At 34.7% G+C, this 25,160-nt stretch overlaps 1 protein-coding gene across 1 annotated transcript in view; it reads left to right on the plus strand.

Annotated features, from left to right (window-relative positions):
• NEK7 (NIMA related kinase 7) overlaps window positions 1-25,160 on the plus strand; it is a 149,422-nt gene that overhangs the window by 71,199 nt on the left and 53,063 nt on the right. The window contains exons 2-5 of the mRNA XM_010358241.2: window positions 1,084-1,168; window positions 12,857-12,997; window positions 22,748-22,810; window positions 24,276-24,386. Coding sequence (XP_010356543.1) covers window positions 1,112-1,168; window positions 12,857-12,997; window positions 22,748-22,810; window positions 24,276-24,386 — 372 coding nt within the window. The 5' untranslated portion in view covers window positions 1,084-1,111. The remainder of the gene's footprint in view (window positions 1-1,083; window positions 1,169-12,856; window positions 12,998-22,747; window positions 22,811-24,275; window positions 24,387-25,160) is intronic.

A 25,160-nucleotide genomic window follows, 5' to 3' on the forward strand; every position in this document is an offset into this window, starting at 1 on the left:
GCCTCAGCCTCCTGAGTAGCTGGGACTACAGGCGCCAACCACCACGCCTGGCTAAGTTTTTTGTACTTTTAGTAGAGACAGGGTTTCACCGTGTTAGACAGGATGATCTTGATCTTCTGACCTCCTGATCCACCCGCCTCAGCCCCACAAAGTGCTGGGATTACAGGCGTGAGCCACTGCGCCCAGCCATGAATTTCTATGCATTAGTTCATGGAAAGACACCATTGGAAAGGTTTTAAAAAGACAAGTCACAGGGTAGAAGAAGAAATTTGTAATACAAATGAACCATGCCCAGAATATTTGTATTGGTTTTTAAAGCGTATGATGAAGTGAATATGTGTTTTAGTTGTTCCATCAGTTAATCCCATTTAAAAGGGACCGTAGTTTTTTGAGTCTCAGATTTTGGTCATAAAGTAACATTTATAAAGAACCTAGAAACACGTGGTATTGAGTAGCATCAGTGCAAATGTAGTTCCTGGAGTGTAAGGGCTGTACATGATTAATATTTCAATTTTTGAGTCTTGTGCGATACCTGACACGTAATTACCCTCAGCCTAGTTTACTGAACCAATGGATGAATGCTTTATAATTACAAAGTATGCATAAAAGAGGAGACACTCATATGAGGACTGGCCTTTGAAGTTTAAATTAAAAAAATCACAGTAAGCAGTTGGATAAAAGAATAAAAGTACTAACATTTTTAGGATAAGGTGCATTTTAGGGATGTAAAACATTGAACTTTATAGGGAGTGTACTCTGATACTTATCTTCTAATAGTGGCTGGGTAGAGGAAAGTATCTTTGATTTAAAAGGCGGAACGGAGAAGAAAGAATTTCATCTCAGGAAACAGGATTTTCTAAGCAAATAATGCTTTTGGAGAAGTGGAAATGGTTGAGACTGAATATTTGTGCGAGCTAACTGGAGCTTGGATTTAGCAAATGGCAGAAGAGTGTGGTGTATCTCAGTGAATTTTTGAAGCATCAGGTAAATCTCTAGCATTTGAATGCATGTGTCAGGCGTATGATAAATGATGTGAATTGGTAATGATTACATTATTTAAATTTCAACTTTACATTTTTGCAGGGTTCTAAAGTTCCTGTTGCTTCAGACAATGGATGAGCAATCACAAGGAATGCAAGGGCCGCCCATTCCTCAGTTCCAACCACAGGTAATTTATCCTAATTAAGGTGGGCAGAAGTATATATAATCTATGTTAAATATGTGTAAGCAAGTAGTACATTTACAGTTGCTTTAGGAAATAAAGTAGCACAAAAGTACTAATTTTGAGTTTCCGGGTTTTAATCAGCATTTTTTTTTTTTTTGCTTTGTTTTTCAGTTTTGTTTATGGCTTTTAGGTATAATTGTTTTAGGTGTAATTAGTACACTTTTTAGATAAAATTATTTAGGTGTAATATATTATTTATTTTTAATTGATACAGTACAATTGCACATATTTTTGGGGTGCAGTTTGCCATTTCGATAGAAATATTTATTTTAAAATGTTGTTTGATAATGCTTAGTTCCCGTTTACAAACATGAAAACAAAAAGGCGGCTTTAGCTTTTAACTTTATTTGAATGACCTGTAAGTTCTGACCATTAGTATTAGGTTTAGGGAAGGAAGAGAGAAAAAAAAAAAGATGAGACTGTGCCTAAGTTTGGGAGTGCCAGTACATTTTGTACCTGCCCCTGCTTTAGTGGGCTGATCTTGCCTTGCCCACAGCTGCCTTCCATGATGGTTACTTTTCTCTCCCTCTCACTTGTAGTGTATTTCTCCTGTGATATATTTGCTTATTTCTTGTATTTAATAACATAAAATGAGGTGAAAAAATCTTTTAGTAAAAAATGTACACATATTCATTATTTAGCATCCTGCATTCAGTGTGAATGCTCGTCATAAAGGTAATGTGTAATGACATGTTTAAAATAACAGTCACCACCCCATGTCAGGGCGATACCTCATTTTTATTGCTGTTGTTCCTGAAGACTGTATTTCTCAGCTTGGTGTCTGAGGCATTCTACAATATGTCTCACATATACTCTGCTAGCCTTGTCCCAGTTTTGTTTGGATAGTATTTCTGAAAACATTTGGGCAATTGGTAAGTGTTCCTTCACAAGAGTTCTATAGTCAAATAGGTTTAGGAGACTTGGGGAAAACAGCAACTTTGTGGCAGTACTTCCTCAGAGCCTTTCCTACGCTAGTGTGCATTGTGAATGAATTTTAAAGAGTGGTATAGGCTTTAGTGTTTTCCAAACTTAATTTGTCTATGGAATCCTTTTTTATTTTTAGTGCATCTATTGACTTCTCGCAGAAGCACTGTTCAGAGAATAACCATCTATAAAAAAATGATCTTTTCTGCTTCTGTGACTTTGTTCATTTTGTACCCTCCATCTTCCCCTCCAATTTTCTAAATCCTGCCCGTCCTTTAAGAACCATCAACAAAGCCGTCTCTACCATAAAGCTTTGTCTGATCCTGTGAAAGCAGTATCTTTCCTTGGAAATGTGGTGATATCTTCTTTGCATCTCTCTTCTGGTGTTTCTGATACTTTGGTGTCATTTTTATATGGGCATTTTTCTTATCTCTCTTACTAGATTAAAATCTCCTTGAGGGAAAGGACTGTGTCTTACTTACCTTGGATGCCCTGTGGTACTTCAGTTTCTCACATGTAGCAGGGGCTCAATAGGAATATGTAATTGAAACCATCCAGGGACTCAATGAAATGAGTCCTTTACTTAATTGCACTATTACATTGCTTTTCTTTGTTATACCTGTCTGAATTCTCTATATTGAGTAAAAAGACCCCTTAGCTTAAAGTAAGACCAATATTTTAATTTCAAGAAGATTTTTTTTTAAAGTCCCCATATATATTTATGTTATGGTCATAAATTATATTATCAAGATTATAATAAACATATCTATTAAATATAGACCTCTTAGGACTCATTTTACACACATATACAAACATTATTGTTTCATATTATATTATTTCCAGCAAAGACAACAAAATAACACCTCTAAAAATTAGGTAGTTCATGTTTTGAGATTTTGAGATTCACAGTTTTTAACAACCTTCTATTTCAAAGAGGAAAAAAATAAGCGCTTTCATTTTTGCCTCCTACTGACTCACCAACCAGGAAAGGTCGGATTGGCAGTAGGAGGGAAAAATAAAAGTGATTGTTTTCCTGTGAGACACTGGGCTGCCCCACAGTATAAATTTCAAAATTATAGAAGCGGTTCTGCATTTCTTTTCACACTGTTCCTTTCGTTTATGCCTCCTGCTGCTACTCCTGTGTGGGTGGACCTCTTTCCCTGTTGGAAACAGGCAAGTGTCATCCCAGGTTCTAGCTGCCTTGTGGCAGGTGGGGGAAGGGAGATAGATTTCTTTTTCCTCCTCTCTGCATTCACACTGATGGTGTGAGACAGTGAAAGAAAGATTACCTGACAGGAGCTTATAGGCATTATTGCTTATTAAGTCTTTGAAAAACGTTACTGCTCTCAGTAGCATTATTTTAGAAGACTGGGAAAGGACAGCCTCTGCTCAGCTTTGACAACCTTTTTTTGTTTTGTTCCACACCACTGACCTGAGTAATGGGGGTGATATGGCAACATCTGGTTAGCCCAGTGACTTCTTTCACTTTTGTAGTAGAAGTCTGGGTATAAACAGAAAACTAAGGAAGTCAGGTTTCTGAGTGTCAAATACCAATTCCCTGTTATAATTATAAGTGATATCTTGGCATGTCCATTCTTTTTCTTGTTTCAAAGTGAATACTCTCACTCCATAATGCATAATATGTGGACTCATTTTTGGTACAGTATAAGTTCCTTTTGTTTTGTTTTAGAATGTGAGATTTGTGTTTCTTTATTAATGTATTTTGAAATTTTTTCTATCAGCTCCACTCTTTCCTACCCTCCCTTTTCTCCCTCCTTTCTTGTTTTCTTCCACTAGCATCTAGAAGGTACTGAAAGGATATTTTGACTAGATTCTTGTTCTGTATATTTTCATTGCCTTTGGACTCTTGTTTGTGGAACGGTGGATTTAGCTTTTTTTTTTTTTTAAAAATTCAAATTGTATAAAAGGTGCTGACTGGGAAATAGTAGTATTTTTACTCTTTACTATAAGACTAATTTTAAACAATGGAAGTTTACAGTTAACATTTTGTGAGTATTTTGATTTATGGTTATTGGCTGAAGATGGCTATGGTAGAGTCACATTTTTTCCAAAAAGTTAATTATAAACTAATTATAATCAGAGTACAATTTTAAGAATTTTTATGAGTTATTGGAAGGAGGATTAATTTTCATTGTGATGTGATCAGAGGCCTAGGTTATTTTTGTTGTTGTTGTTTTTTAATTTGAAGATAGTGTAATACTTTGGCTACTTACGATAGAGAAAAGACATGTCACTCAGATCTATGGGTAGAAAAACAGATATTCCTTATTCTTACAGTGTGGAAAGTATGAAAATCTTATCTTGGAGTCTTGCAACTTAACCAGTAAGGTAGACTGACCATTCCTTTAAGCTTCATGGCAGTTCAGACTGTAATCCATTTACTATTTTGCATCTCTGTGAAGTGAATGTGGAGGGATGAAATAAAGTTTACCTTGAGTAGCATGTTCAGGGTAGTAATCAGGGTTCATTGTAGGCCAGCCAGAAAGAAAGTATCCCACTCTATTGGATATGAATTTTAGACTCGATAACTATATTACCTTCTTTATTCTCTAGCTTATCTTCTGGAGTTACTTTCTTTGTGAAATAAGTGTCATTTAACTTGTTTATTTTGGTCAACTGATTTTGCCAACGTGTTTGTCATAGGCATTGAGCAGAGTACTTCTATTTTTGGAAGTCTTTACAGAAATTTAGATGTTACATTCTCCTAGTAACAGTTTCCTTCTTTGAATAACTTTATTGATGGTACAGAATGAGCAATAGCTTTTTTGAGGAAAGAGGACTCTTGCTGTAGGTTAAATTTATGGCCATGAAAATCAAGTAAAGCCTAATGCTGCTCAGCAATCATCCTTAACTCATCCACTCCCTACTTTCCTGGCTCCAAACTCTCCCACTTGATACCTTTTCTGTCCTCAAACCCATAACATGTCCTTTCCTCATCCTAGCTCTGAAGCAGGATGTTTTACTGAAGAAACTGAAGCAGTCAGAAGAAAACCTCCACAGTCTCCTACCATAGTTGTCCTCCTCCCAGAGTCTGTATTCACACCGTCTGCCTTTTCTGTTCTTACCAGATGAACTATCCACACTGCTCTCAAAGGCCAACCCTCCCATGTGCACCCCCTATACTGGGTCTGTGCTACTATGCTATTATTTCTCCCCTCTAAACAACAAAATGAAACAAAAGAAAACCCCTTAAACAGTCTATTACTCTTCCTTCCAGTTGACCTATTTCTCCGCTCCCTTTTATAGCAAAGATCCCAGAAAGGTTTTTCTGTAGTTCAGTCTCCCATTTCTCCTTTCTCTCTAAAATCTACTCTAATTAAGCTCTCTACCCCATTGTGCCACCTAAGCTGCTCCTGTCAAGTCACAGTTATCTCTCCTGCTCCATCCAGTGCCAGTTTTCAGGCCTCATTTTACTTAGCAGCTGCTTTTGATAGACTTGATTATGCTCTCTTCTTTGAAACCTGTTCTTCACTTGGCTTCCAGGAATCTTGTTGTTTTCTTGTCTTAATGGTCCCTCTATTGATTTCTTCTCACCTTCTGAGAAGGTGACACTTAACAGTGGAGTGCCCACTAAGGCTCTAAGGCTCAGTTCCCTAGAGCTCTTTTCTCTCTATGTCCCTTACTTTGTGTTCTCTTCCAGTCTCATGATTCTATGCTGGTGACTCTTAAATTTGTATCTCAACCTGGACCTCTGCCCCAAATTCCAAACTCATATACCATTTGCCTACTTGGCATCAAATTTGCATGTTTCAACCCTAATGCGGCCCAAACCGAACTCTAAATATTTCCCTCTAGACTGACAACCCACCATCTTCTCCTTCTCAGTAGGAAGTCTATTCTTCCAGTTGCCGAAGCTAAAACTCTTAGAGCCGTTACTAATTTCGTCCTGTTTCTCTGATCTCATATTTAATGTTAGCATTCACCATAGGCTGAAGCTTTAAAATATGTTTAGAATTTAAGCACTTCTTTTCTTCTCCACTGCTGCTACTCTGAAGTTACTTTAATCTTTCACCTATCTTAATGCAGTATCTTCCTAATTGATCTCTTTGTTTTCATCCTTGCTCCTTTCCCCTTTAATCTATTCCCAACAGCAATATTTCAGTCACATCTGTTTAAAGCCTTTCAGTAGTTTCCCATTGGCTTGCTCATTCATCTTCTTCAAGTATATACTTTAATATCACCTTCTTGATCACTCAATGAAAATGGAACCTTCCCACTCACCCAGTATGTCCACCCTGCCATATTTTTCTCCATAGAATGTATCACCTTATCACTTATTTTGTTCATTGTTTTTCTTCTCTTAGGTATAAGCTCTCTCCCTAGTCCCAGCATGGTACACATAGTAGTCCCAGCATGGTACACATAGTACACATTCAATAAATATTTGTTGAGTGAACAACTTGGTTTCAAATCAACCTGTCCTCTTTCTTTATGAGCCCTGTTTTTAAAATGAGTATTACAATATATAAATATCTTCAGAATTTGTCTTTCATTATACATGTAACCACTTTTTTTAAATTATATATTTGTTTATTGCCTTTTTAGTGTCTTTGTGCTATATCCCCCTCCAGTAATATTTGTGGAATAAATGAATAAATTGTTAACAACCACTTTTACTCTCTGTCTCTGTCTTTCCGTAAAAGGCTTTTTCTCTCCATATTTAACTTTATCAGGTATAGCTGGTCGTGCTCATAGGGAAGTAGGGGAGATGGGAGTATCTTTGACAGTAATTAATTATCTTGCTCATGATAACATAGAAGAGATAATCAGTATTTTTGGTTACATCATATGGATGTAATAATTATTATGCTGGTAATATAACTAATGACAATTAAATGCTACAAATACCAGGGTCTTATACATTTAATTAGATAACTGATTATATTTGGTCACTCATTTTTCTTACACAATAGTAAAATTTCCTCCTTTGATAAAAGGCCAGTTTTAATGATTAATGGCATGTTGTCTAAACTGATGTAAGTCTCTGACACTTAGGAAACTTTAGGAATAGATTACATTTGACATAGTTAAAAAATTTTAGGGAGATAATTTTTCAAATAGGAAGAAGCACGAATAATTAGGTCTTGGTGGCACATATGGTGTTTTTTTGTTTATTTGCCTTTTTTGGTTTCCAGTGAGGTCTGTAGAAAATATGACAGAAAGTCTGTAGAATACATGATAGAAAGGATATTCTGGTTTGTGCAGCTTGGAGGTGGGTAACACCTTCTTAAAGATAAAAGATAATAGCATGAGCTTTATTGCTAAATAAAATTTGAAAGTTATTTTAAAGTTTTGTTGGTTTTAAATTTTGGAGAAATGCAACAATATAATATAAAATATAAGGTAGTTTATTTAATTAAGTAGCACAGGAAAATCACCAGTAAGAGATGAATTTGCAGTAACAATGAAAACCTTATTAATGGTGTTAATTATTGTAATTAATACTGGCTTGTATATTAAATCATTGATAACAATACCTCGAGGAATTATCAGGACATAATTTTCTCTCTGGGGAGACTATTGAGTTCATGCTGTGACTCTTATAATTTCCCCAGAGAGGGTTATCATCATAATGTTATCCTGAATTATCTTATTGCTCAGTAAGTGTCCTTGCCTTCAAATTTAAAGCAAATTAAGAAATTAATTTAGTCTTGGGAAGTTATTGTTTAAGGAGTCTGCACCTGTAAAAATAAGAACCAGTGGCAAACGGAATGAATTTTATTTTCAAATGAAAAGTATCTGTGTGAAGGAAACTCGGTAAACACAGACCGATATGTAGAAGTTAATCCCAATTAGTTAGTAAGATCTCTTGTTAATGTGATTAGAGTGTATTCACATCAAAAAAAAAAATGTTTGTTAATAAGAATCCAGAACAGTATACTGATTCTCTACTAGATTCTACTTAGAGCTTGTAGATAATTATAGTCATGCACTATGTATTTTGGGCCTTTTACATTCATTTAGTTCTTTCAAATACATTAACAGAGTTAGTATTTATTCTCTACTTCATGGCGTTTCGATAAAAAGCTAAGAAAAAAAAACCCTTTGGACTCTACCTTTGAGAAACTCAGTGTCTGGAAGGAGAAATGTATATACATACTTGACCCCGGAACAACAAGAGGGTAGTTTGTGCAGCTAAAAACCCATATATAACTTTGACTCCCTAAAAACTTAACTATAAATAGCCTACTGTTGACTAGAAGCCTTATTGATAATAGAAACAGTCAATTAACACATGCTTTGTATGTTTTGTCTATTACATAATGTATTCCTACAATAAACTACAGAAAAGGAAATGTTAATAAGGAAATCATAAAGAAGAGAAATGATAGTTAATATTCATTAAGTGGAAAGTAGATCTTCATCTTTATCCTCATTGTCTTTGCATTGGGTAGGCAGAGGAGAAGGGGAAAGAGAAGGGGTTTCTTGCTGTCTCAGGGAGGGGAGAAGTAGAAGAAAATCCACGTATAAGTGGATCTGCACAGTTCAAACTTGTATTGTTCAAGAGTCAGCTGTATAAACAAATAATTATAAGTATGTGTGATCCAGGACCCAACATGGTGCCTGAGTTTGTATGTGTCTTGATAGAATTGAATGACTACTGTCAATTGCTACAGAAACAGAGGTAGAAGCCAATAAAAGCTGCCTGAGCGAGTTGAAGATGATTCCTTAGAAGAGCTGACATGGAACTGAATCCCAAAGATGAGCTGTGATTTGCTGGGTGTGAAAAAGGAAGTTGTTCAGAAGGCATGGGAATAAGCAAGTGCAATGCCATGGGCATGAGGCCAGAGTTCACAGTGCACTTGGGAAATACATGGTGCAGCTGGTGGAGGGGGCCATAGCGAGGTGCAAAAGTGACTTGAAAAGCCTTCTGTCGTAGATAAGGCATCATTATCCTCATTTGATAGTGGAAGAAACAAAGTGGGGTTTTACTTCCATAAAAGTTGAAGGTCCTCTAAGTGACTCTTCTCAAATCTAAAAGCCATTTTGTGCCGCTTAGAAAAAAAAAAAAAAAAAAAAAACCTGGGTGATTAAGGAACTTCAAGGAACTGAGACTCAGTTTACACTCCAAACTGAGAACAGGAAAACATCAATTTAAGTGATTTTATTTGGTTTATATTTCATGCTGATTTGAATCTCAGTATTTTGCTGAGTTATTTTATTCCCAGTAACTTAAAACATATGGGACATAGAACATCATTCAACAAAGAGAATATAGCTATTTCCTAAAAATAGGTCTTTACTTGAGTGGGAACCCATTTGATGATACCATTTTTTATTTAAAGCCCCTAATATAATGCTACCTACAGTGGAATGTAACTCAGCAAAATGAAGTGTGGCATTGATAACAATATACTATAATCGCTACCGAAGTATATATGTATGTATATATTACCTGCCTGATGATCTCCTAAAGGAGACCTCCTCTTATACAAGCTTATTTTTATACAAATTGCAGTGTGGCAGAGAGACCCAAGGGTAGTTGGAGATGTGCAGCTATGCTCCTTCTCATGTCAGCTTTCCACATCTACACTGGGTGACAGGACATGGGAGCAGATGAGACAAGCTGTCACTCACCCACACTGCCCTTTGAAGAAAGGCCATGGGGGGAAAAAGGTGCCGCAAATGGGCTGTGAAGTTTACATACACTGCCCACTGTTAAACAGATTACGTCTAATGAAGTGTCTAATGCTCAGGCCATATCAACCTAATCCTTGGTGGCAGTTCATCCCTCAACTGCCAAAAAACACCGCCCTCTGGCCCTCTTTCGCCACTCTGGCGGCCAAGCACAGGGAGGTGCCCAGTCTTAATAAACCAAGACAGTGTGTGATCTGACATGCAAATGTAGGTCATTGCATATGTAAATGTGTGATTACAAACCTGCATGCCAAAACACATTAGTGAGACTTTGCTCTCAGCATGCGGTTGTCACACTGCCTTAGCAGTTCACGGTAATATTTGTCAAGTTATTGTGCAGACAGAAGATGGAATTCCCAGTCAAATTTAAAGTACCTGAATTGTTTGATAGTGTTCCTTCTAATGATGAAGCTGTATTTTGCTGTTGAGATTGACAAATCTTCATTAAGTGAAAGAATGATCTCTGTGTATGGGAGAAGGATTTATACTTATTAGATGACACAGACTATTAGTGCGTCAGTATATATGTATGTATATATTACCTGCCTGATGATCTCCTAAAGGAGACCTCCTCTTATACAAGCTTATTTTTATACAAATTGCAGTGTGGCAGAGAGTTGGGAAGCAACTAGACATTCACTTGGTTTGATGACATCTACATTATGGGATTGGTGAGAGAATTGAGTTTGATGGCATTTAGAGTCCTGATATACAGTGCCTGCTAAGTTGTGGGGACGAAAATGGGACCTTCTATCATTATTGTAGTAACTATTACTTGCCTAATAAACAATTATTAGGCAATCATAGACAATTTAAAACATGTTTCCTTTTAAAAAAAAAAAAAACCCTTTATTTAAAGTTAAAAATGTAAAAAAAAAAAGCCAAATATCCATTGGATATATCTGAGAAGTGGTACTTTGTGAGTTTCTTTGTTACATATATATCATTTTGTCACATTGACACTTAATTGTAAATTCAATGGCTATGAAAAGAAATCCATTTGCAAATGAACATCATGGCAGGTTATCTCCCTTTATATGATAATTTTATTTTTGTTCTATGTTTCTTAGTGTGATATGCTTTTTCATCTTCATTTTTAACACATTTCTATTCCATTTTTGTCTTTATTTTTTATTTTTTTTTAGTCAAAAGACTTAACACTGAAAATATCTGTGGATCATCATGTAGGTTCCCATAACGTTGGGTCATATTAAAGGTGACTTTGCTTAATAACATGGCAGAGTGGCATAGGCTATACTTGGGAAGCAACTAGACATTCACTCGGTTTGATGACATCTACATTATGGGATTGGTGAGAGAATTGAGTTTGATGGCATTTAGAGTGCTGATATACAGTGCCTGCTAAGTTGTGGGGACGAAAATGGGACCTTCTATCATTATTGTAGTAATTATAACAATTATCTTATGGTTCTATATCTATGAAATGAATTTGAGAAATTTGAAACATTTCTTGTATTGTTGTTTTGCGTATTTTAAAGGAAGCATGATCTTTTTCTTGACAGTATTTTGGACTTCTAGAATAAGAAAACAATGTACAAAAACAAATTATTGCTTCTTTTTTTAAAGAGAAAACATTGGATTTGAATTATAGTGACTCTTTGGCAGAATTTTACAGTTTTTGTTAGCATGATAGATACAGTAAAATTAAAAGATAAAATGTACTAGGGGTTAATGCAAAATTTGGCCCATATATCAAAATAGCCTTCTGCATAAGTCCGGATTATGGGGTCATCAGCCATAATTATCAAAGGTTTCTTTGAAGGCCTACGAGTTTAAGCTGAATGTAATGTGCTCACGAACCAGTGCCACCTTTGCATTAATAGGTCTTAAATATTCAGTCTCATTAGAGGGTGCACTAGCCTGGCCCCACAAGAACGTCATGTTTGGCTTGGAGAGTACAGAGGGGACTGTGGGTGTGAGGAGAATGGTAAAAGGCATGGAAGAGGGTGCTCATCAGTACTCCAGGAATCTTGAAAAGGCTCAGGCATGTCTAGCCAAAAAAGAGAAGATATAAGGGCAAGTGATAGTTAAAATAGGCTTTTTTTTTTTTTTGTTATATTTTACATAGCTGGAGATGCTAAAATGAATGCCATCAGGAATGTAAAAGGTAATATTCCAACTTTAGCAATAGACAGTGTCTGACTGTAGTAGATGTTCAGTTAGTGTTTACCCCATAACTGAAGATTGAATGAATGAGTCCATGAACAAAAAAGTGAACAAAAGAACTAAGACAATCGGTAAAATGTATAACCTGAGTTTTGTCTCAAAGTGGGGATGGCCACTGTGCCCCTGCCCCCAATATCTTATAATTATTTCTCTCATAGCATAGTGAAGAGCCTCTTCTATGTATTTACTTAAGCCATTTGAGACAGAAATAATACCTCATTCATCTCTATTTCCCTAGCAGCCAGCATAGTGCGGTAGTAAACTTCTTGCCACTGGACATATTCTTTGCAGAAGTTAAATAACTGTCAGGAAGTTAAGTATTTCATGCATTCATTAGTTGACAGTTTGGACTAAATGATTATATATTTTTGTAAGGTCCATTTCAACTCAAAGATCTTTGCAAAAGAAAAGAAATATCAGAGAAATACTAGATTGGGTGGGACAAGTTTATATTCTGTGAACTAAAGACAAGTTCTAAGGAGTTCCTATCTAAAAGTTCATGTTGTATCCTTCTTCTTTAATTAACTTTTTCTTTTTAGGCTTTCCTATCTCACATAATATACATATATATATACATATATATATATATAATATATATATGTTCTAATATATTCCTTGTTTATTCCCCTCACTAGAATGTAAGTTCCTTAGGTGCAGGGATTATTGTCTCTCTAGTCTGCTACTGTATCGTCAGTGTGTAGGACAGTGCCTGGCATAAGTTCAATAAATATTTGTTGTTGAGTGAATGGATGTCTGCAAACTTACCCTAGGTGTCACCTACATATGTGAAAATGATCAGTGATTGTGTGTATTGTGTGTATATTGTGTGATTGAAAATTTGTCTGACATTTTTAATTGCAGAAGGCCTTACGACCGGATATGGGCTATAATACATTAGCCAACTTTCGAATAGAAAAGAAAATTGGTCGCGGACAATTTAGTGAAGTTTATAGAGCAGCCTGTCTCTTGGATGGAGTACCAGTAGCTTTAAAAAAAGTACAGGTAAGATGATTTAATTATATAAATCAATGTAAAATTATACTATGTGAATTATAGATGATAAAAGTATATCCTGAATGATTGGGTACTGATAGCCTTAAGTTGAGAATGCTGGGAAAGAATGAACGTTGTATTTTAAAAGCCAGAATCAAGTGTAGAATAGAATGGAAATATTAGTTTTAACACTATTTCTAGGCTTTAAACATTTAGCTGGTATTGAACCTCAAAAAGCTTTCACAACTCTAAATTTTAAGAGACAGATTTGAGTTATCACCATTACTTCTACCTGTACATTTAACTAGCTGTGGAATACTCACTGAAGTTCTACAGCTGTAGGCACTGTAGTCAGAAACTAGAGTCACAAAATGTACTGCCCGAAGTTAGTAAATGGAAGTTAAACTATACCAGCAAAAAAAATGAAAGGAAAATGAAGTGAACTTTATTTACTTGGAAATAAAAACGAGGCAGATAAAATTAGAACATTGATACCTTAACTTTAAAATCCCTTATTGTATTTGTGTCATTCTGGAATCAGATTTGCTCTGTAATCCAGACCCTTTTCTGTCTTCTTGAATTCATTTATCTTGCTCCAGCTACTCTTTCCAAGTCCTGCCCTAACCCTGGGGTTGTAGTCCCACTGAGCTACCCTGGAATGCTCACTTGCCAGAGCCCTGTAAGTTTCACTTGCCCTAATGAGATCCTCTGGCCTAGAAAGTACTTGTCTTTCTGCCTTCCAGTGTGTATGACATCAAACAATAAATCACACAGTGACTCATACACTTTTACTTCCCTTTTTCAATTATGATAATAGTTATTCTTCACACGTGCTATAGCCTATTTTGCTTTGCAAGTCTGTTACCTTTTTTTCTGCAGAGACCTGTGAAATCTAAATGTCTTTTTTTTTCTTTAAACTTCTTAAGGTGATTAGTATAGTTGTGACAGCCAATATAGAGATGAACAGTTTTAATTTACATTTAAAAATGAAACAGTAATGATTTATAAAAGGTTTTATCTGGTGTATGTGTTAGATGTAAACAATAATAGAGATATCCCCATATCCACAAGCCAGCTTAAGAAATAAACATTAAAAATATTTTTGACATGTGTGTGCCACTCCCTTCCCTCAGAGATAACCATATCCTGAATGTAATGTTTATCATTCCTTTGTTTTTCTTCATAGTTTTTCCTACACTAGTATGAACTTCTAAAATAAAGTCTATTGTTTACTTTTGCATTTTTTTGAACTTCACATAAATGAAGCATGTTTTATATATGTATCACACACACACACTCTCACAGAGCTTGCTTTTTTTCAGATAGCATCATGTTTGAGCACTTAGTCTGTGTTGGTGCATGCACTGTAGTTTACCCTTTTTGCTACTGTATAATATTCAACTGTTCTTGTTGATTGCTGTTTAAGTCGTTTACAGTTATTTGCTATTACAAACAATGCTTCTCTGATATTCTCATGTCTTTCCTAGTATACACATACAAGAATTTCTCTCTTGTTTGTGCTTAAGAATGGAAATGATTGAGCCACAGGGGATGCATGTGTACTGCAAGTTATTGCCAAATTGTTTTCCAGAGTTGAACTGGTGTAAGTTTTCACCAGCAGCATATAAGAATTGCAGTCTTCTCTGTTTTCATATGCCACTCAGAGCTTAAGAAAACACAATATGGAATGTAGTTATTAGTGTTTATGAAAGAGACTACTTTTGGAACAATTATTCCCTTACAAAAGAACTCTTCGATTCTTTTTTAAAATGTATTAAATTTGTACTATGATCTCTAAGCACCCAGGGAAATAAAAAAGAAACTAGTGGTATTATTCCTGCCCTCCAGGGGAAAAAGAGTCTATCTAGAACAATTTAATGTTAAACCCTGTGGCATGGGTTCCTGATTTAAATAAGAGTTCACAGAATGGAGATGTCAATTTGAGCTGTTGGAATTGGTGGAATTGGAACTTAAGCCAGGCTATAAATGTGAGCCCAGATTGTGGTGAGCATTGGAACCAGGCAGAGGAATTTGAACTGTAGGCAATCGAGGATGCACTGTGGACTCTCAAGTAGGGTAACAATCTTCAAAATCCATTATTTTCAAACTAAAATTTCAAGCTCAACATACAGAATAGAGTGGAGAGAACATAGCTGCCAATCTGCCACAGGGTGTCAAGATGGGAGGATGGATGGATTGAGATACATTTGGAGGTCTCTGGGGACTCTTGGATCCCTTCTCTGAATCTGAGTGTGGAAAGGAGGGCTCAGTTCTGTCTCTAGTGATTATTTTTTACATTGCAGAACCTTCTCATTAGAAATAGAAAGAATGGAGGAAGAGGTGGAGGGAGGCAGATAAAAAGCTCTTGCTGCATTTTTCTATTGATTGGAAATTTGGATAAGTGTGAGTTAATTTGCACAATTGTATTTCCCTTCAGTATTAATTGGATATTATCCTCTAGCTGCCTCTGTTTTACGCTGTGATAAACCTCAAATTACTGTAGGAAGTTAAAGTTTATTCTTTTGGATTATCCCATTCCTTTCTGCTTTAGTGTTGATATTGTGACATCTTCTAGTTTAAACCTAATTGCTTCATAGAAGAGAGAAATGATATTGTGAAGATATTCTTAGCTTATTTATGAGGGAACAGTGCCTTAAATCTTTGTAAAGAGAAATATATTTGCATTTTAAACATATTATTGATTCTTGTGATGTATCACACTTGTGCTGATCAGGAAAACCTATGGTTCTTTCTTTTTAAAAAGTCATCTCTGCAGCTTAAAATAAAAAAAATTTAAAATATTGCTGACCAATGCTTTTCCTTTTGAAGAATGCTAACCTAACTCTTTACAAAAATCCTTAAAGAATTACATATTGAATTTTTTCATGCAACTTTTTATTTTAAGGCTATATTACTTGTCTCAAGAACTGTATTACCGTTCCCAGGTCCACTAGACTCCTTGAATACTTCGGTTGAGTTCATAAGCTAAAGTATTGGTTTTATCATTCATTTATCTGCTTACAAAGTTTTAATGAGATAACATCCAGAATCCTCAGCTTAGTTTTTAAGACCCTTCCCTACTTTGTGCCACTCCATTTAGTTCACTTTCAGGGCCGTTAACAAAGGATATGCTCAGCTCTGGCCATTTTACTGCAGGTTTGCCTGTTACCTGTATGGGACAGAAGAGTGTGTGTGCTAAATGCATGTTACTTCTTGGAAATCATAAAGTGATCTGAGAGCCTACAGTATATGGCAACATTAACCAATCTTTCTGAAAATGTACCTGTATCCCATCATGGTTCGTTTGCAAAAAAATAAGATGGTGCCTTAACTAATAGAACAATTGTGAAATTCTCTGTACCAACTTTGCTTTTCTCTCTTGCCTCCTTCTTCAGTGCTTCCCTTCCTGCTGATCATTGAATCCATTCCTCCAGTATTTATTGACCACCTCGTGTTTATTGGTCAGTGGGTAAGGCTTTAGGAAGATTAAGATAAACATAATGAGACTCCTGGGATTCTAGTGGGGTTACAACAAAGACACCTCTAACATAATGAGATAAGCACTGTGATAGGAGCAGCCTTGAAGAGAACAGGTGTGAGGAGGAGCTTAGGAAAGAGGCTTCACAGAGTTTGTGAGCTGGCTCTCAAAACTTACGTTCTTTATGTTGGAAGATTATCAGAAACTTTTTTGATCTGGTATATGCAATCTCTTATATTTTGCTCATTGATTAGAGCTATAGGATTGAAGTTGGTTTTTATCAATCTGACATAGTGTTACAGTAGTGTGAATTTTGGGTCTCGCTGTTTCTTAGTTCTTTGACCATTGTTACTCTCATTTTTAAATAATACGTGAGGTATTTTGATTCTTTGTTCATTAATGCTTAATTTCTCTTTGCTTGCTCTTAACTATATTTCTAGGTAACACTATTTTACTGTGTGGCAGCCATTGTCAGTGAGAATTCTTTTAGGAAGAAAAGCTAAAAAGAAACTTTATGTGTTTATACAAATAAACATAGAGTGATAATATTGTTCAGATTCACCTTTTGATTCAGGTGATCTCAAAAAGTCTTCCCCAAAGTATTCTTTGATATTGAATGCTTACCTTTTATTTACTTACGTTTGCTAGTTGCTTTCAAGTATTTTTCAAGCAAATAACTTTTTAATTTCTATTAATAAGTTACTTTTTTACCCATGTTAATTTTAGATTCTGCATGTTTGCATATAATTAGAAATTAGGATTATATATGATCAGAAATTTGTGGACAATGATAGCACTTCCATAATATATAGAGTGATTTTAATATATTCATAACCTCTGTGCTCTGTATTCAGTCTCTTTTTCGGTGTTCATTGTGATTAACAAATTTATCTTGTAGCTTTTATGAACTTCATCATTTAATCTCTCTATAGACTTCCTTTCAAATTTCCAATTGTTTTTTGAATAAATGGAAACTAAGCATTTGTAAGAATAATTCATAAATGACATTAAAAAATACAGAACAATTTAGTAAATTAATGTTAGTTTTTACTTGTCAAGGTGGAATAGGCTTTTATCTTAAAAATTAAAGCTTTTTAATTTTAATTACTTGTACTTGCAATCTTAAGCATTTCTAAGCAGATAAGAAACAGAAGATTTCCAGATTTGTGGAATATTTAACATTTTGGGATTAAACTACTATATGGCAGACACTGTACTCAACACTAGGGACACAATACTGGGACACAATAATTAAATCCGACATTTTTGTGTGGGAAATAGACAATAAATCAAATAATTATAGCAAAAAATAAATCAAATAATTATAGCCAAAAAGGAAATGACCATACTGTGTTATTAGAGACAAACTAGATGGAGGAGAGCATTTTAGATAGAGTGTGCAGCAAAGGCCTCTCTGAGAATGTGAAATTTAAGCTGAGGTGGAGGATAAGGAGTCCGTCATCTGAAAAGTAGTGATAGGAAGGTTCCAGCTGTAGAGCTGGGCGCGGTGACTCACGCCTGTAATCCCAGTACTTTGGGAGGCTGAGGCGGGCGGATGACGAAGTCAAGCGATCAAGACCATCCTGGCCAACATGGTGAAATCCTATCTCTACTAGAAATACAAAAATTAGCTGGGTGTGGTGGCACACGCCTGTAGTCCCAGCTACTTGGAGGCTGAGGCAGGAGAATCGCTTGAACCTGGGAGGCGGAGTTTGCAGTGAGCCGAGATCACACCACTGCACTCCAGCCTGGAGACAGAGCAAGACTCTGTCTCAAAAAACAAAAATGACAACAACAAAAACAACACCAAAAAAATTTGCTTAGTATATATTTTTAAGTACTTTGTTTTCTGCATTTTAAATGGTCTTTCTTCTAACAATTTGACATATGCCCTTTTAAGGGGATATTTCTGTTAAGTTACTTGAAGGATTTTGTTTCCTTTTAAAGAAATCTAGTGTTAACCTTTTCAGTTTCATTAGCTATGAGTAATTTTGGCAAAATTTTAAGATGACAAAAGAAAACCTTTAAAATGATTCAGAGAATACCAAGAATTTATCAGTCATTACTTGCCTAACTAACCACAGCTCATCCCTTGCTCTTAACAAGTATAAAATGAGTTTAAAAACCTGAAGAAACTTTGGTAGAGCTGAATGAAAATGATGCCTCCTGAAGACTTGTTTGTACATGTTATATGCAAAATATTCTTACAAAGTCCATATTTTCACCCAAGACATACTGCTTTTTCTTGCTCATAAAATCATCGGACAGCTTTGAATCTTTGTTTGGGAATGACGTAATCTAAATATTCATTATTTATTTTCGTCTTGACTTGTTGGCTAAGAGAAAAAGAAAGATACTTCTGAATTTCCAGTTAAGTGTATTTGTAAATATATTTGACTCAGAATTTAGTTTTGCTTTAGATGTGCCAACAATGCTTATTTCTCGCTGCGTTTGAGGAGTAACTTTTGATATTATTGAAAATTCAGTTAAAAATAAAAGTCAAATTGTAATTCTAAATTAATTTTTGTAACTTGAATTAAAGATTTTCTATGTAGCATGTTTCTATTTTGATATGTTGTATCTCATTATGGTTTCCTAAAACTCTTATACATAAATTATTCATTCTCATCTCACTCACCCTCTGTTTTTTAAAAATGTTCCACATCAGAGAGACATTGATTACTGAGAGATTAGATACATATATGTCTCCAAGTTTGTGATTTTATTCATTTTAATTACTGGTACTGTATGGGCATTATTCTTTCTCTGTCTCCTAAAACAAACAAACAAAAATACCAGGAATTCCATCAAGATCTAATATACTTATAGTTTTGTGCTTTCCAGTATATCTTTGAGTTATCTCAAATTCCTTGTAAATAGCATTTCCTGAGAAGGGCATCAGCATTCATGATGTGTCAAGAATCAGTTCTTTCTCATGCCATTTTGATTTAAAGTACAAGTAGTCTGTGTGTGTGTGTTTCATACCTATAACTAATATCAAGTTAAAAGTTTTCTATTTCTATTAGTGTTTGTTTTATTGTTTAACATGTTAATATAGTAATCCCTTTGGGGGAATGAATGGCATTTCTATGTGAAATTGCTAAATGTAAAGCTTATTCCTTCAATTCAAGAACTTTTGATTTTACATATATATATGTATGTGTGTATATATATGTGTATGTATATGTGTGTGTGTATATATATTTTTTTCTGAATGGCATTACACATTCCTGCTTACATAAATCAGTTATTGAGAGCCCTTCCAGCCAGCCATACTCACCCCCATTAAGGTTCTTACATCACTTTGAACAAGTAGCACTTACAAGTTGCATGTTAATTTTCTGTGTTGCAGTCTGCATTCTGCATCTGACACTGTGCATCTTAAAGGACTGCAAGATGGTTTTCTTATTTGTACCTGTAATAAAATCTGATAGTAAGGTGGCATTCAGCGTGGATTTTTATATGTAGAAAGGGTGGACATTTAACAGTTTAAGCTTGTCTGTACTCAGGATCAGGTTATTCACATTAATCATTTGTGTGTACAGTTAAAACTATGATGCTCTTGGAGAAAATTTCCACAAGGTTTTTCCTTCCTCCATAAGTGGTGTCATATCGTGTGTTCTTTAATACTGGTATTTTTTTAACCCCTGCTATTGGTGTCCATTTATATCTAGCTCATTTTGTCAAAACTTGATGTGTACAACAGCTTAATGTTTGCCAAAACATGTCTCACTAGATAGTTTATGCAAACTTTGTGATAGTGATTTACCACTCATAGTCCTTTCCTTCCCCCCACCCCCAACCCCAGCCCCTTTTCCTTTCCTTGCTATTGTTTCATTGTGTTGCATTCTGTTCCATTCTGAAATCATGGTAGTTAACATGAGTTCACTGTGGCTGACATGGTTAGAATTACTGCTAATGGAGAAATAGAAGTTAACTCTCTTCAATATATGTACCGGCATACATATTTCTTCTTCTGTTATTTGATTAAGTGGGAGAAACCTTGATGTAATCTAGTCTGTCTCTTTTTGTAAACCATTAACTAAGTTAAGGCTCTATATTTTTTCAAATCTTAAACAGTATGCATTGCTCAACTATTTTACATTAAAAGTTGCAGAACGTAAATTTGATACTTGAAGTTTTCATTAGAAGTAGTAGAACCAAAATAATGTTGGTGAAAAAGCATATATATAGTTTTATTTTTTATTTTATTTTATTTTTATTTTTAATTGTTTTTGAGACGCAGACTCACTCTGTCACCCAGGCTGGAGTGCAGTGGTGCAATCTGGGCTCACTGCAAGCTCCGCCTCCCGGGTTCACATCATTCTCCTGCCTCAGCCTCCAGAGTAGCTGGGACCATAGGCGCCAGCCACTCCACCCGGCTAATTTTTTTTTTTGTATTTTTAGTAAAGACGGGTTTTCACCGTGTTAGCCAGGATGGTCTCGATCTCCTGACCTCGTGATCCGCCCACCTTGGCCTCCCAGAGTGCTGGGATTACAGGTGTGAGCCACCGCACCCAGCCTGTATATCATTTTATATACTGCTATTTTCACTACTTAAAAAGCACATGCATTTGTACAAGAAATGGAAGGGACTGAGCCAAAGCTAAAATTCTTTAAGGCAGTGAGTTTATGAATTTTATTTTTGCTTTATAATCTTATCTAATATCTTCATGGTTTTTTTTTTAATTAAGAAAAATTAGAACTTTGTGTATCTTTGGATAGTAAGAATAATATCTAGAAAAAGTTGCCTCTCATAAGCTGTAATTATACACCCTTATTCCATATTTACTTTTATGCATTAGATATGTTTTGTTTCTCTCTGGCAGAATCCTATAATTCTTTCAAGGTTCGCCTCTAATGCTACCCCCTCCCTACATGGGAGGAATTTCTTCCTTAGGTGTCTAATACTACACTTTGTACACACATGTATTTTAATACTTCTTAGCTAGTTGTGTATGCATTAGACTTCATGATAGCCTGGCTCAGTTGAGAAAACACTGACTGTGGAGCTAGAACTACCTGGCTTCAAGATTCTGTCATTTACTAGTTTTATGATCATAAGCATATTATTTAATCTTTTTGAGCCTCAATCCTCATCTTGTTATTTTGGCCAATACTGCCTATCTTATAAGATTGCAATGAATTTCAAAGCATCATGTGTAAAGAGGCCAGCCCTCTCTGGTAGTGTCTAATAACTACTTCTCTAATTAAAAAGACTTGGATTCTGCCACTCCTTTGACTTTGTACCTTTTCTTGGAATGTTAGCTGCCTGAATCAGGAAGACTTGATCAAGCTGATTACTAAAAACGTCATTTTTTAAAATTTGTTATGTCACTAGGGTTTTAATCAGCTTGCAGTACTGACTTATATATTTTTTTCCCAGTCTCTAAGATACTGCTTTTTTAAATGTTATTTTCCACACACTTAGAACTTTGAGAGATTTGTGTTTTCAGAGACACATGAAATACCTTTTTGATTGTATTTTTTATTTTTATGTTTTTAATGGTAGGTTAATATTTTTCAACCTTTACTTTATTATCTTCCCTCCAAACTGCCTTTTTAGGCATTTCTTCCCAATTACCTCTACCCATGAAATTTTAATTCCACAAATACAGTACATCTGTTTATGTGCAGTACTGTATGTGTATCTATACTTAATAGAGTAAAATTTTGTTACCCTTCTCCTCAAAGAACTAAATTTCACCCCCTTGAAATGATAGCACCCTTGTCAAAAATGCATACATCAGACCTTTTAGACATGATTTGATGGAACAGATTAATAGTTCACTGCTTGGGTTCTAGATGGATAATTCTAAGAATGAATTCTGCTTGCTCTGTTGATTAGCTGTGTGACCTTTTGTCAGTCTCCTTAGCTTTCTAAAGCTTCTCTTCTTCATCTGTAAAATGGGAATACTACTATTATCATCCTCATAAGGTTGTGCAGTACATTTAGCATATATTAATTGCTCAACATATATTAGCTATTACTTTATCATCTTAATAATCACAACTTTAATTTTGTTCTTTGAAACTTAAGACCTTAGTGTCAAGGGATATCTAACTGGTCTCTTTATCCATTTTTTAAATACTGACTGCTGAAAATGTAAGCGTTGTTGGTAACATAAGATACCTACAGACCTCCATAATAAATAAAAGCTAATCAGAAAGAAAATTCCTTAGTGTACATATAATTACATGTAGAGTATTAAAATGAATTTACATGATAGCTTGAACCATAGGTTATTATTTTATTAAATAATTCTGGGTCCTATTTTTAGATATTTGATTTAATGGATGCCAAAGCACGTGCTGATTGCATCAAAGAAATAGATCTTCTTAAGGTAATTAATGAACTATTGACTCTTTTGAACATAATATGGTGATAAAAGTGATTTACTAAAATATCACACTTAAACACAAAAAGGTTTTTAAGACTTACGCTACACTGGTTTCAAGTAATATTATGTAAGGTTGAATTTCAGTATATTGAAGAATATAGTTATTTTTTGGATTTATTGTTAAATAATATAATCAGAACATTTGGTAGGACCAGCTTTTTTTTTTCTCATTTCAAACTAGGAAATAGATAAAACGGGCATGAAACACTGAAAAATTTTTTTTCTTGACCACCCCAACAAGATATATTCTAAAGGTTAAGTAATATAAATGCAAATTAGTATTATCTCAATATGAATTATATTGAAAATGTAGACTAATCAAAATTGTTCACATGCATTTTCTAATGTTTCAAAACCTTTTTCCAGACTTAGACAGAGTGCATCTAAAGAGTATGCCAGGAATTAGCTTTTTAGTTTCTCATCTACTAAAAATATGACTGAGACCTCAATTATTTCTGCACTGATTCGTTTATAGTGAAGTTTCTTTTGAGAAATGCTGTGGCTTATGTTGTATTTTTAACTTATAGTTAAAATTTGGCTGTTTTTTTATGCCATCCATTTGTGTTACTGCCTAAAATAAACCAGATTTATGCAAAAAGGAAAAAAGTAAGGTCAAAACAATGTTTTCTGACTATTCTGTTAGTTGTAGTTATTTCTTGGCACATGAAGTAGCTGGCTTAAATATATGTGAACTTTTACTGTAGAAATAACATGTCATGATAGAAAATTTGCGGAGCAAACTTTAAGTGGAAAGAAGAAAGTCACCCATACTTTCTGCATAATTTCTCAGAGAAACAATTCATCTCATATTAATGTGTTTAAAGATTGAACAAAAGGACTGTAAATGAGTAGGGACTGATACATATATTTCTACAAGGTAAAATTTTTCTTAGGGATTATTTTATGAATTGACTCACATAAATAAGTCCTGTATATTATTTGATATAAAAGCAATAGTATAGTAGATACCAGCTGTGTTTTGTCTGCTAGCTGGAGTTATTCTAGGACCAGCCATAACTTCTAAATAGGAGTAAAAAGGGCTACTTTATCATTGAGTGTTCCTAAATGAAAGTTCTCATTTTGAGGATGTAATTTTTAGCAGTTGGTGACCTAATTCTGTCATTTACTTCTTGCATCTGTTGATATGCTTATTGGGCTTAGCAGTACTTTTAAATTAAGATTTAAATGTAAAATATATTATTTCTAATAATATTAAGGTAAAGTTATACCTAGTTTTACTTTTAATAATTGTAGTATTTGTTTCAAAATTCACTAAAGAAAAATATACTGTCATGTTAAGATTTCTATAATTTAAAAAATACAGTTAAGTTTGTTCTTAAGTTACAAAACTGTGACTCTTAGAAATTTACAGTAAGAAAACTTTCTGATGCCTGTTTTATTTTCTCAGCAACTCAACCATCCAAATGTAATAAAATATTATGCATCATTCATTGAAGATAATGAACTAAACATAGTTTTGGAACTAGCAGATGCTGGTGACCTATCCAGAATGATCAAGGTAAGTTTTTAAAAAATTGTCTTAATGTTTTGTTTTGTTTTTTTCTAATAGAATTGTCTGTTAAACATATAGGGATATTAGATATTTTAAACTAAAGACCTCAATGCAAGACTTATCTGGTAGATATGTAATAAATAGTAGATGATTAGTGATCATAATTCTGAAACTGGTGTACTTGGTGATGTTTCCACTGGTCAGCTTAAATATCTAACCCCAAAACCAACTTGGAAAGGGACCAAGATACTTGTCTTCTGTAAGTCAAGTTTTGCTGTTTGATTCTCTGAGCAGACCATGCTTGATCCTGTGTCTCTGGACATGAGTAAAAGGAGGTAGAAAGAGACTCTAGAGCAGCCTGACCTATTTCTGGGGGGGATCCGTCAAAGAAAGTGGGATTTGCAGTCAGACCTTGGATATCAACCCCACATACAAATTGTTTTACCTTCTTTTCTAAGGGCATATTAATTGGGTTTAAGTTCAGCTGCAATTAATAGAAACCCTTAAATAATAGTAGCTTAAAAACTGTTTGTCCTTGGGCCAGTTACTCCTCTGCGCCACATTTTCTAAAAAACAAAGTAATAATATGACCTGCTTTATAGGAATGTTGTAATTATTGAATTAATTAATATTTATTAAGAGCTTAGAAGAATGCCTCACACATTGTAAGGCTATGTAAATGTATCTGCTGCTGCTATTATTATTATTGTTATTGTTATTACTTCTCTGTCACGTAAAAGTCTGGGGCCAGTATGGTAGCTCTCTTCTATCAAGAGTATT

The sequence above is a fragment of the Rhinopithecus roxellana genome, chromosome 1, assembly GCF_007565055.1.
Source record: "Rhinopithecus roxellana isolate Shanxi Qingling chromosome 1, ASM756505v1, whole genome shotgun sequence".
NCBI lineage: Eukaryota > Metazoa > Chordata > Mammalia > Primates > Cercopithecidae > Rhinopithecus > Rhinopithecus roxellana.